Here is a 12880-nt window from a genome sequence, read left to right on the forward strand (position 1 = left end):
GGTGTCACTTCCCTCCCTGACAGCTCACAGCTTCCCCTAGGTCAGGTCCCGGGGTGCTGTCCATCCATTCCAACAGGGTGATGGCATTACTCACGGGGGGTGAGCCCTGGAATCAGGGTGTCACTCTTCTGACAACCCGGTCCAGTCCCGTGTGACTCTGACTCACGCCAGGGGTTTCGTCAGGAACTGCCAGCTCTCCCGTGGCTGATCACCCTTTGATCATGCCGTTGTCTCGTATCCAGCGCCGATGTCACTGGCTGCTTGGAATGGGGACCAACTGGCCAAACTCGACTGCGGGTCCAGCATCCAGATGAGCCAGTGTTTGTGTGCGTGTGCGAGGTTTCTGTGTGGGACACAGAACTAGGCGTGTGCGTGTCTGGGTTTCCCTAGTCTCATGAAGAAGCTGAGTGTGTCCCGGCTCGGTGAGAAAGCGAGGCCTGATCCCTGCCAAGGAGTGCGGGATCAGAGCACGGCTCAGGATTTCAGTGGCTGACCCGTCACTGAGTATCACGAAGCCCTGGCACTGGGAGCTCCCAGCCACGGCCAGGCCCCCTTGTCCTGAGTACTGCACATACAGAGAGCAAGAGACCGGCCCTGCCCTGAAGAATCTAAGCAGGCGAAGGCTGGTTTATGGTCCCTGTTTTAGAGGTGGGGTCCTGACACCCAAAGAAACAGAGACCGGCCCAGTATGGACCCCCCTTCCTGAGACCAAGTACAGGGTCCTTAGCTACCTGACCACGCAGCCCCTTGCTGGCGACTGGCAGGATTTCACAGTAGCCATGGCCAGGGGTGCGGGGACTGGGGGGAAAGCTACGAAGCCTGACTGCTTGGATCAGGGGGCCCGATTCTCCGTGGCCCTTCATGCGATGCTGGCCCTTTCCCCCTGTGCCACGCGGGAGCGAGCGAGAGGAGCGTTCGGATCCGGGGGCATTTCACATTCACGCTGCATGGCGCCAGCTCCCGGCAGTCGCTGCAGCTCTCTTGGCTTCACCGGAGCAACACGGATCGACCCCAGTGGAGGATCCCACCCGAGGCAGTGGGGGATCCAGGGCCACCCCGCCTTGCCACCAGTGTGGCGCCCCCTGCAGGCTGCCATGGGCTGTGTTGCAAGGTGCCGGGGAACCTTTCCCCAGCGCCACGCTTGGGTGGGCGGGAAGGTACAAGCGCTTGGGTGTGTGCACCAGGGCAAGGAGGGGCCGGTTGCTCCATTTCTTGATGACAAATGCTGGAAAATTTCCCGGGGTTGGAGTCTGGGTTGACTTGGGGCCGCACCCCTCCCCCAGTTGGCCCAGGTTGTGGCTCTCTGCTGGGGCCCAGCAACGCGGGGAGTGTCCGAGCAAATAGCCCCCCACTAACGTACCCCAGCAGCCGCCGTGGGCCGCCCCACCCCTGCAGATCTCAGGCTGAGAGGCAGCTCCCCCAGCCACCTCCCTTCGCCGCCCACACGCCCCAAGCTCTGCACCCAGCTGTGACCCCTCCCACGTCGCCTCCTCCCACGGGCTGGATTCTGCTCCAAATGACTTAACCTGGAGGATTCCCGCTTTACCCTGGGGTAACTGGCATCACAACCCAGCCCGGGGCACTGCCTTCAATGGGGACGTGTTCCAATGGGGCAGCCCAGGATCTCTGCAGGGCTGAGTCCCTGCCCTTCCTTCCCCACCCCCGGGTCCTTGTCACGCCTGCTGCCCCATGTCTCTTTCTGGCCTGGGGTCACCCCTGGCCTGGCACTCCTGGGGCCCTCCCAGCTGAGACACGCTGTCACCACCCGAACGGGCACTTGCCACCCTTCCCTCCACGGCTGGAGCCGGCAGCTCAGCAGGCGGGAGAACTGGAACGGCCCAGTCTTGGGATCTCTGGCTACAAATTCCTCATTGCTCCAGCAAATCCCAGCCAAAGTGACCCAGGTCACCTGGCAGGAGCCAGAGCACCCATGGCCAGCCCAGAGCAGAGGCTATGGGGATGGCATCTCCATAAGATCAGCAAACAGCCTCGGCCTTTTGCCAGCCTGCTTTCAGATGCAGCCTCCTGGCCTTTCCCCTCTGGCTGGGCCCTGGGGGATTTGGAGGCCCCAGGGCGCAGTGAATATTTGCTAGTGGCCAGGGACTCCACCCCCTCTAACTAAGGGAGTTGGCTGCCGGGTGGGGCGAGGCCGCTGGGTCAGGGCAGTCCGGAGAAGTTCAAACAGGATGGACTAGCTGGACAACAGGCCCCACGTTCCCGTCTCGCGCCATGAGACAGCAGCTCCCTCGGGTCGAGGTCTAGCAGCCGGGTAACCTTTTCCCCAGGGTGGGAAGCTACGAGGCTCTGCCCAGCTCCACTGAATGTGAGGCTCACACGCACGGGGCACATATGACGCCCAGAGAAGTGTATCAGGCCTTCCCCACAGATGAGCCCACCCGGGGGTGCTCAGTCCTTTAGCTCACACTGTGGCGGCTCGTGCGTATGGTTGTAGCTGGGCAAAATTTTTGTGCACTGAAATTTTTATCACTGAAAAATGCAGATTCGGGGCGAGTGACACAATGGGTGAATTTGGGTCATTTTTGACTTGAGAAAGTTTCCCCCTGATTTTTCCGGCCTGCACCCACACTGACTATTTGCTGAGCCCGAGCCGCACGTGCTGTGTCCGGCTTCCACTCTGCGGCACCGGGCTTCGAGCCGCGGCCCTCACAAAGAGGCTGGTCATTGTGCACCTTAGCCCCAGGGGCCAGGATTGGGCACATGCTCTGGAGTCAGTCTCAGGGAGGAGCAGTCCCTGCCCTCCAGAAATAGCTCTCAGTGCCGGCCTAACCCTGGGATCTGTCACTCTGATGCGGCAACGTCAGGGCTTAATTTGTAATGAAAGAGGGGCTGGGGCTCAAGCAATAGTTTACATTCATCAGTGATGCAGCAAGCCCAGCGGTGCCGGGGCTCTGAACTGCCAGGCCGGGAGGTGCCGGGGCTCTGAACTGCCAGGCCCAGAGGTTGACCAGGGCTCAGCCCTGACAAGCCCTGGCACAAATTAAACACTGGGAAACGCCCTCCCAGTCTAGTGCACAGCTGGGCTCTTCTCTTTCTTCCGGGCATGCCTCAGTGTGGCTCATCTTCTTGCCGGGTGTCTGGGGCACCAGCCAGGCTGCCAGTTTTGAATTTCAGGGTTTAGTGATTTTTTCCCCCTCAAGCACTTGGAGGCCAACAAGAGGAACACTGTTGTCCAGTCAGACCAGTCCTTTGGCCGTTTCCCGCCAGGGCTCCCTTCGCCACTGGGAACAGCGTCTGGAACGGGGCAAAGCCCCACGTTAGGGAGAGCGCCTTATTCCTGAGCTGGAAGGGAATGTGTTCAAGCCGATACTCCTCAGAAATAACTGACGATCAAAGGGAAATGCTTGCGTAATTTGAACCCCCAAATTAACTCAGGCTAATGAATTTTTCAAAGCCTAATATTAACAGAGGTGATTTCACAGACTCAAAAACCAGTTCAATGAAAACTCTCTCAGGTTTGGGGTCTGAATTTGCGCCCCCTGCTGGGTTTGCAGCTGATGGCGGCACCTGGCAAGAGCCAGAGAGTGTAACTGACTGAGTGAGGCCCAGGTGAAACTAACTAGTCACCTCCTGGCCCTGGGAGGCAGGTGAAATGCGAGAGAGGCCGACGCAGACTCAGAGCTGGGATCTTTTGAACAACCCAGAGGTTTTGGGGACTAGATGGCAGGGAGCCAGGACAAGAACCTAGGGAAACTGAATCCAGTGATTTGGGCCATGCCTGTCATTGGCAAAAAAAGAGAAGCAAAAGCAAGAATGGTCTGCATGAAATCTGTCCATCTGGGCTCCTGCTAGGGGTAGTCAGCTACCAGGGGAGGGGGTTTGTCACAGGGAAACACTGGTTGCCTTTTATCCTTGCTGCAAGCACATCCCCCTGCATCACAAAGTGAAGCAGAGTTTCCTGGCACTAGCCCTTCCCCTGCGTTTGCCAGGAGTCCCTGGAGTTAACTCGCTCCCATCCTCCCGTTTCCCTCGCCTCTGCCGGCCTTAGCCCTGATCCACCAGACACCGCTGTCTGTCTGTCTGTCCTTCTCTCTGTCTCTGGCAAGGGGTGTGCGTTTAGATCCCTAGATACCGCCTGGCCAGGACAATATTACGGATCGTTCGCTGGGGTGGGCAGTGACTTGCTCTAAACTTCGGATGTTGACTGAAGAAGGGGGGGGGGGGCGGGTTGGGACGTGGGCGGCGTTTGTCCGACTGGAATGGGAAACACTACACCGCTCTGCTGAACTGCTGGAACGGTGAGCTCTGCCCCCCAGGGCCAGCTGCCCGCTCCCCCTCCCCGCTGGCCGGGTATAAAACCATCGCTAGGGGACGCAGCCCTCCCTGTCTGCAGCTTCCTCCCAAGCGGCAAACCAGGGTAAGTGGCAGTTCCCCTCCCTGGTCTAGATTCGCCCCCTTCTGCCTCCCCAGCCCGGGCAGGGTGTTGCCCAGGGAGAGGTGCCTGGAACTGGGTGTGTTTGCACGGCTGCTTCAGGGCCTGGGGCCTTTGTGCTGTTTAACTGTGTCTGGTTCCAAGAGGAGAGGAAAGTCTGGGGGGGTGTCAGGGGAAGTTCAGGAGCTGAGCCCCCCAAATCACCCTAACTCCCCCCCCCCAGGGCCCCAGCAGCTCAGGCTGTCATCTGACTTCATGGCAGCCATCCTGTGCCGGGCCCTTGTGTCCAGGCGGTGGTGAGCTGGCCAGGAGAGCACTTGGGGGGATGTGGGGGGGGTCAGAGGAGTGGCACTTCCCTAAGTCCCAAGGACGGAGATGCCATGTCCCATCGCCTGCCCCCGGCACTGTGCCCAGCCAGCGAGACTCTTGGTACCCCCCCGTCGGGCTGCACCAGGCTGGACCCCTCTGCACACTGGGGCCCTTTGTCTGCCAGGCTGGCTCTGGCTGGGGATGATGTAAGCATGCGGCTGAGCCAGGCTGGGTGTGTGTGCACCGGTCACCCAGCGCATCCAGCCCGGCTGGGAGCCGGACCGCAATGCCGCTCACGCCCCGGTAACACCCGCCTGCTCGGAACCGGCAGAGACCCGCCAAACTCATCGCACATGTGCCAGAGAGCCGTCCCATCCGAGTGGCTCACTGTCCCTGCTGACATGGGCGAGAGGGAACGTCTTGGTAACGTCCTATCGGGGCCGAGAGCCAGCCGGTCCAGCATCCATCCATCCATCCATCCATCCATCCATCTATCTATCTATCTATCTATCTATCTATCTATCTATCTATCTATCTATCCCCAGACACCCCCTCTATCTATCTATCTATCTATCTATCTATCTATCTATCTATCTATCTATCTATCTATCTATCTATCTATCTATCTATCTATCTATCTATCTATGCTCCCCACTGTACAGCTCTGGGTTCGGCTCTAAGGCGAGGCTCTGTCTGTCCCGCTTTCCCGCAGAGACTAACCGTTCGGAGTAGCTGCGCCAGGCTGAGCTGAAGGTGCCCCCGCCTCCCACCTGCCCCGCCCGCCCCGGGCAGTGGAGCCCAGATATCCCCGGCACCATGGCCGCATGTGAGCTGACCGAGCTGGAGACAGCCATTGAGAAAATCGTCAGCATCTTCTTCACCTACGCGGCCCGGGAGGGCAAGAAGGGGACCCTGACGGCTGGGGAGTTCAAGGAGCTGGTCACTCTGCAGCTGCCCAACCTCATGAAGGTGCCAGCGGAGGGTGAGGGGGGCGAAGGTGTGCGTGTGATGGGGGCATGTGTGATGGGGCGGGAGGGTGTTTACTGGCAGGAACGGCTACGCTAGGGGTGGCGCTCAGGGCAGGAGGATGGGGAGCATTGTGGGGGGGTGGGGTTGTGGGGGCTCTAATGTCTTTCCCCTTAGTGCTGATGCTGCGTCTGGTTTCCAGGGAGGTTAATTAATAAAATAATAATTAAAGTTCCTGCATGTGCTGGTCTCTCAGCCAGGTCTCAGAAGGCACCAGGGTGAGACAGTATCTATCTATCTATCTATCTATCTATCTATCTATCTATCTATCTATCTATCTCCATACACCCCCTCTATCTATCTATCTATCTATCTATCTATCTATCTATCTATCTATCTATCTATCTATCTCCATACACCCCCTCTATCTATCTATCTATCTATCTATCTATCTATCTATCTATCTATCTATCTATCTATCTATCTATCTATCTATCTCCATACACCCCCTCTATCTATCTATCTATCTATCTATCTATCTATCTATCTATCTATCTATCTATCTATCTATCTATCTATCTCCATACACCCCCTCTATCTATCTATCTATCTATCTATCTATCTATCTATCTATCTATCTATCTATCTATCTATCTATCTATCTCCATACACCCCCTCTATCTATCTATCTATCTATCTATCTATCTATCTATCTATCTATCTATCTATCTATCTATCTATCTATCTCCAGACACCCCCTCTATCTATCTATCTATCTATCTATCTATCTATCTATCTATCTATCTATCTATCTATCTATCTATCTATCTATCTCCATACACCCCCTCTATCTATCTATCTATCTATCTATCTATCTATCTATCTATCTATCTATCTATCTATCTATCTATCTATCTATCTCCATACACCCCCTCTATCTATCTATCTATCTATCTATCTATCTATCTATCTATCTATCCCCATACAAACCCTCTCTTTACCCCCCTTGCAGTCTGTCTAATTGATACCTTGGTACCAGAGGGACCCCACCTAGCCCAGAGTCCAGAAGCCGCCTGCCGCCGGTCCTGCTGCTCTAACCACGGGACCTGCGAGCGCCTGTGCCTACCCCCCGGCTCCCGTGCTCTGCCCCCATCGGCACTCGGCACGGAGGAAAGGAAGTGTGCTCTGCTCTGCTGCTGGGGTGCTCAGCGCTGGGGGCTGGGGACAGTGGGCAGCTGTGCCCAGCTGTGGAGATGCCTCCCTCCCTCCCTCACCCAGGAGCCTGTAGAATGTGATCCCTCCCAGCTGCGGGGCAGAGCAAGGCATGCAAGGCCCCATGCCTCCCCACGTGCACCCTGGTCTGACCCGCTGGGCTCTGTCCCTTCCTGGCCTTGCTCCGTTGCAGCCAGTTGGTCCCTTGGCGCCGGCCCTGACCATCTCTCCCCCTGCCCTTCCTCAGGACGTGGGCTCCCTGGATGAGAAGATGAGCAGTCTGGACGTGAACAACGACGAGGAGCTGAAGTTCAGCGAGTACTGGCGGCTGATCGGGGAGCTGGCCAAGGACATCAAAAAGGAGAAAGTGGGGAAGAAGAAGTGATCAGGGGCAGGGAGGGCTGCTTGGGGCCGACCTGCTCACTCCAGCCATGAATAAAGCGTTCCCTCCATGGCTGAGCATGGGTCTGTTCCTTAGGGCGAAGGAGGGGCTGGGTGTCCTGCTCCATGCGGCTGTGATTCCCTGGCCCAGTCACCCCCTGGCTCTGTGCAAGGCCCTTGCCCCACACAACCGGAGCTCAGCAGCCAGAGGGGCTGGGAGGTGATGGGAGGGCAGGGTCTCTGCGGGAGGGTGGAGGGTGAGGACTTCCCTGGCCGGGCCTCTCCCACCAGGTCTTAGGGACGTTGAGTCGCTGCAGAGATTACCGGTACCCGCCTGAAATCCTCAGCAGCAATCTTGCCCCCCCACTCCCCAGGGTCCTGGCCACATTCTCCAAGGGACCTTTACTGAGCCATGGGTGACGATGTCTGGGGCTGAGACCCCCGACAGTGCCCGAGAGCCCAGGGGCTCAGCTCAGACTCAGCCTGGCTAATTCACCCAGCCTCCAGCCCCCATGCCAGGAGCCATTAGCCCTGTCCTGTGCACAGATGGCGAAGCGACTTGCACAAGGTCACACAGCGAACTGGTGGCAGATCAGTCCTGACCCCCAGCCCCCTGCTCTAGCCACTAGTCCCCACTCCCCTCCCAGAGCTAGGGAAGGAACCCAGTAGTCCTGACTCCCAGCCCCGCTGCTCTAGCCACTAGTCCTGGCCCCTCAGACATACAGAGAAGTGCCAGGGAGGCAGTACCAGCAGGCTAAGGAGAGGTTAAGGAGAGGGATGGGGCCTTTGGGTAGCAGAGGGAAGTCATGAAGGACAAGTCTCGCCAGCCAGCCCTTTGCACGCTGGGCAGACCGGCCCCTCAGAGCGGCCTGCTGGGGCGGCCGTTGCGCTGAGAGGAGCGATCATCCTGGAGGAGCCTCCAGCACCACGGGCCAGGAGCCAGTTTCCACCCTGCTAGTTCTCCGACCCGCTGCGCTGAACCCATGGGGCCTTCCCCCGCACGCTCCCTATGGCCACCGCCCAAAAGGCAGCCGCCTGGGGCCTGGGGCGTGGCAGCTGTTCGCACAGGGACCCCTCACCCTCTGCTAAGATGCAGCTGTCTCTGGGGTGGAGGCAGCAGCTGGTTACCAGCCCCTCAGAACACACCATGCCAGAGCAGCTTAGGACAGGACAGGAAGACTCCTTAGCCCCGGGAAAGTATGTGGGAGTTTTAGCTTGGCTGCAGTCACTTACGCTGGTATTTGGCCAGGCCGTGGGGGCTAACACCCAGGCGGCAGGGGCTATTCAGTGAACACAAGTGGCTCTGAGTTTTAGGTTTCCTCAGGGTCAGCATCGCCCAGCCCTGCTGGCCATTCCTGGCCTGGCCCCAGCGGTCCCCCATTCACATCCTGAGCCAGCCCCACCCACCTCGCTAGGGAAAACTGACGAAATCCCGGCTCCAGGGCCTCCGGCTGCACGCCAGGAACACGCCTTCTGCCAGCGTAGGCTAGCTCACGGCCGGGGCGCTGGGCTCGAAGCCGGCCAGGGCCCAGCTCCCAGGTTCCCCTTTGTGTCTCTGCGGCGGGGGCGTGGGGGCAGGTGAGCTGCCCCCACAAGCTGGCGCGTCCCGTGTCCCTCGTACTGTCTGTGCTGGGTGGTGACTCGGGCTGGGAATGGCAAACCTGGCCGTGGAGTGGGAGGGGCCCCGGCCCCACGCTGGCCCCGTGCCAGGCTATGAAATGAGACACCTTGCACCACAGCCATAACTTGCGGATACATTGGTGAGGTGTCTCCCACTCACACCTCTTGGCGGTATAAAACCCGGCGGGGGACCGGCCCGCCCCGTCCTGTCCCAGAAGAGCCTTTGGAGCAGGTAAGTGGCCTCTTCCTTTCCCAGCCCCTTCCTGACTCTGGCTGGGGGATCGCACCTGCTGGGTATCCCCCCCCCCGCCTCCCTCACATGCTCCCCTCTGGCTCTGCCCCAACACATTGCGAGGGGAGAGGCATGGGACATGTTTCAGCAGCTCCCTGCGATCCCAGAGTGCCGTTCCTTGCTGCCCTGAGATCTAAAACTCCAGCGTCGGAGGGAAGATCAGGGGTGAGCTGCGAACTAACTGGGGACTTTCCCCCCTTCTCTCTCCCACACCAGCAAAGCTCCAGCACCTGATGTGAAGCCAGCTCTTGGGAGTTCACCCAACGCCTTGACTCAGCTTGGATCATAGGAGGAGCCCGGGTCCACCCCCTGCACCGCTCCCAGCAGCATCTCACGGGAAAGCCAAGCAGGAGAGCGAGCCAAGGAACCGGAGTGCCGGAGAGAGGCAGCATGGGCCAGTGTCACTGTCACAAGAAGCGCAAGGTCAATGAAAGAGCCATTAGCTCCTTAGCGCGCCCTGCACCATCCCGCGTCCCATGGGGAGAATTTGTGGGATCCCTCTGGCTGTGCAGGGCGCTTTTCTGGAGGATGTATCTGAAGGGACCCGGATCCTCACCTGCACTTGGGACCAGCAGTGCACTGGGAACAGTCCTGCCCTGGCTCAGGGAGATGGGACTTCTGGGGTCTTTCCCATCTCTAGCTCCTGTGACGTCAGGATGAAAAAAGGAACTCTCTAGGGGCCTGATCCAAAGTCCATTGAAACCAGTGGAGAGACCCCCCGGACTCCAGTGGGCTCTGGATCAGCTATTCTGAGGGTCTGGTCTCAAGTATCTTCAGCATCTAGATACCTGTTTAAATCTGAGACGCTGTTTTCTCGTGAGTCCCACGCAGAGCAGGGCTCCCAGGCTGCCGTGGGCCAGTTGAAAGCACGGCAAATCAGGGGGCATTTCCCAGCTCTTGCAAAGCTAAAGGTCACATTGTTCTGGGTTGGTTTAAAAGTTGTTTCAGCAACTGTTAAACTAACCAAAGGAACGAAGGAAACAACCTTGAAAGTCTCCTGCTTTGCTCTGCGCTCCAATGGGAGGGTTATTCCCAGAGCCTTGGGATCAGTGCTGAGGCCAGGAGCCATGCTGATTTACACCAGCTGAGGATTTGGCCACTCCCCTGATCTGAGCTTCTGTTAGGAAGGATCAGGTCCCTGTAGGAGACCTGCTCAAAGCTGTTCTGAAGGTCTGTCATTTTTAATAGCTAACCCCTTAGTTGGTAGATACGGGCTTAGCTGTGCGTAAAGGGGAGAACCTCCATGCTGGAGCAAACTGCGGCAGCTCTTCCCTTGACATGCAGCTTTGGGGAATTCGTGAGAGCGGCAGAAGAAATTCTGGATAAACCTTCCGAGGGATGTAAATCTGGTCATCTTTAACTGCTCCCCTCCCCCCATTTCAGCCTCCTGGGGGGAAGAGAGGACGACTGTGCTGTGCTCTGTTTGGTAGATACTAGGTGCCCTACTCATGGGTGAAGCTAAAACCCATTTCAGATGAGCACCAACATCCCTATGGGGACTGATCCATCTGCTACTTGTACAGTGAGCCAGAAGGATCCAGTCTCAATTCTGGGTGCAGCTCTTGGCAGCAGACCAATGGAACCACGTCTGCTTAGAAAGGAGCTAGGATAGGAGCTCTCGATCTTCAGGGCAAAGCTGATCAGCAGCTGGTGGGCAGGTGGGAATTTTCCCTCCTGGCAGAGTCCTGAAGCAGCTAGGCGAAGCATCGAGCACTCGTCACTGCTGGGGACAACAGGCTGGACGAGGTGGACAGCGTTTCTCATTTGGGTCTGGCAGGAGGTAGGACCATTCTCAGCTGGTGTCAACTAGCTCCATTGACCAGGGGGGCCATGGTTCTGGTGAGACATGGAGGAGGGGTGTCAGAGAAGATGGACCATTGGTTGTGGTGCGGCAGGGTGGGGAGATGCCAGCCTAGACGGAGCACTGAGCTGATCCACTGCGGTTCCCGGGAAGAGGCAGAGCCAGCCCCAGTTCGCTCAGCCAGGCTGATGTGGGATCTGGGCAGCCTTTGATCTTCCCCGGGATCTCAGCGAGTGGGGCTGGGGTGTTCTCCCTTGGTCTCGAGCCGCTTCTTGCGTCACAGCTGGGCCTCCTTGCTTCCTCCCCCGCTAAACGTCTCCCCCTCCTGCCTGTGGGCTCTAGGACAGCCAGGAGCTAACCGACGTGGAGAGGGCGATCGAGATCGTGATCAACAACTTCCACCGCTACGCGGTGAAGGGGCGAAAGGAGTGCCTGACCCCCAACGAGCTCAGGGAGTTGGTGGTGCAGCAGCTGCCTCAGCTATCGCAGGTAAGGGGAACCCTCAGCACCGCCCCCCACCCCGCAGCAGGGCTGCAAGGTTGTCGGTCTTGGGACAGGCCACTGATGTCCAGGGTTTGGAGCAGAGCCACGGTGGAGAGCGCCAGGGGTGAAATCCCGCAGGGAGGGGGGACCATGCGTGGTGGAGTGGGGGTGATGCAGCAGGGTGGGGGACATGGCTGCCCACTAAGTTGAGGTGGTGTTACGAACCCTGACCCCACTGCCCCCCAAGATCCCAATGCAACATTCTCTCCCCACTGAACCCCACAATCTGAGCAACAGCCCCATCCTGCTGCGTCCTCACTACCTCTACCATATTGCGCCCCCATCTCTTCCAGCAGACCCACCCCAACAACATCCTCCCTCACTGCACCTCCTCTTCCCATCCCCCTTCCCATCTGGGTGGGTGGCTCCCTGCTCCCCACACCCAGGGTCTCTGCTGCTTTCTGATGGCTCGCCCCACTCTCCTTCACAGCATGTCTGCTCGCTGGATGAGAAGATCGAGTGCCTTGGGGACCCTGATGAGGCTAAGCTGGAGTTCGGCGAGTACTGGGCCATCATCGGGGAGGCAGCCAAAGGCTGCCGAGTGAAGAAGTAACAGGCCTGAGGGGAGACACAGACCGTGAGGCCTCAGACCATCTGCATGGAGAGCGAGCGAGCAAGACTGTCAGCCATGATGTGTTGTGTTGAAAATGCAGTGTTAATCCTCCTGCGGCACGTTTCCTCTCTCCTTCCCCCAGCTCGGGAACCTCTTCATTCTGGGCTCTCTCTCCCTTCCTCTGAGTCTGGAACCTTTTCAGTCTGGGGCCCATCTTGCCTGCTCTAGAAACCTCCCTCCCCTCTGCTCACCTGCTCTAGAAGCTTTTCATTCACCCTTACGATTCATTCACCCTACAAATGCTGGGGGGTGGGGGGGTGGGGGGGGTGTTGTCCTCCAGCGCTGGCAACTTAAATTCACAGACATCGATCCCTTTAGTGGAGGAACTTTAAGCCCTAGATTTGAACCTTGCCAGTTTTGGAATCTTAAAATGTGCCATTTTCTAGCTCTTTTGCTCTAGAACCTTGACATTCTTGGGGGGGTTCCCCCCAGCTCTGGTACCTTAAAGTGCAGGGGGTTTAGCTACTTTACTCCAGAACCTTTAGAGTCTGTGGTTCCATCTGCCCAGCCCTGGTACCTTCCCCTCCTCCTCTTCCAGGATCTCTCCTTGGATCACTGCCCCGAGCAGTTCAGAGCTGGGCACTGGCCCCTCCATTCCTACAGGTCGCTGCCAATCTCCAGGGAGGGGCGTTTGGGAAGCGGCTGACAGCCACCTGGCCCTGCCAACCCTGGGGCAGCTCACTGCATCGGGTGGAAACTATTACTCAAGCCTACGGGGAGAGGGGGCTGAAAAGAGAGGGGAGGGAGCCAGGA

General features: G+C 58.1%; 2 protein-coding genes across 4 annotated transcripts; both read left to right on the forward strand.

The window, feature by feature from the left end:
• Positions 1-4168: 4168 nt before the first annotated feature.
• On the forward strand, positions 4169-7331 carry S100A13 (S100 calcium binding protein A13). 3 transcript variants are annotated; one of them, XM_078850482.1, is made up of 3 exons: positions 4169-4256; positions 5412-5668; positions 7125-7331. In XM_078850482.1, exons 2-3 carry the CDS (start codon positions 5516-5518, stop codon positions 7260-7262), a joined length of 291 nt encoding a protein of 96 aa, XP_078706608.1. In that variant the 5' UTR covers positions 4169-4256; positions 5412-5515; the 3' UTR covers positions 7263-7331. The 3 variants fall into 3 exon arrangements, with proteins under 3 accessions (XP_078706608.1, XP_078706606.1, XP_078706607.1); XM_078850480.1 differs by lacking the exon at positions 4169-4256 and adding an exon at positions 4263-4375; XM_078850481.1 differs by lacking the exon at positions 4169-4256 and adding an exon at positions 4944-5122.
• Positions 7332-7419: 88 nt separating this feature from the next.
• Positions 7420-12880, forward strand: S100A14 (S100 calcium binding protein A14). Its single transcript, XM_078850479.1, has 4 exons — positions 7420-9110; positions 9387-9593; positions 11314-11460; positions 11945-12880. Exons 2-4 carry the CDS (start codon positions 9561-9563, stop codon positions 12065-12067), a joined length of 303 nt encoding a protein of 100 aa, XP_078706605.1. The 5' UTR covers positions 7420-9110; positions 9387-9560; the 3' UTR covers positions 12068-12880.

The sequence above is a fragment of the Lepidochelys kempii genome, chromosome 24, assembly GCF_965140285.1.
Source record: "Lepidochelys kempii isolate rLepKem1 chromosome 24, rLepKem1.hap1, whole genome shotgun sequence".
NCBI lineage: Eukaryota > Metazoa > Chordata > Testudines > Cheloniidae > Lepidochelys > Lepidochelys kempii.

What these genes read in the sequence shown, in the direction of transcription:
- S100A13 (XM_078850482.1), top strand. Translation starts at nt 5,516, where the DNA reads ATGGCCGCATGTGAGCTGACCGAGCTGGAGACAGCCATTGAGAAAATC. An exon ending in AGCTGCCCAACCTCATGAAG is followed by an intron (nt 5,669 to 7,124) that starts GTGCCAGCGGAG and finishes GCCCTTCCTCAG; the next exon opens with GACGTGGGCTCCCTGGATGA.
- S100A14 (XM_078850479.1), top strand. Translation starts at nt 9,561, where the DNA reads ATGGGCCAGTGTCACTGTCACAAGAAGCGCAAG. An exon ending in ACTGTCACAAGAAGCGCAAG is followed by an intron (nt 9,594 to 11,313) that starts GTCAATGAAAGA and finishes TGTGGGCTCTAG; the next exon opens with GACAGCCAGGAGCTAACCGA. An exon ending in AGCTGCCTCAGCTATCGCAG is followed by an intron (nt 11,461 to 11,944) that starts GTAAGGGGAACC and finishes TCTCCTTCACAG; the next exon opens with CATGTCTGCTCGCTGGATGA.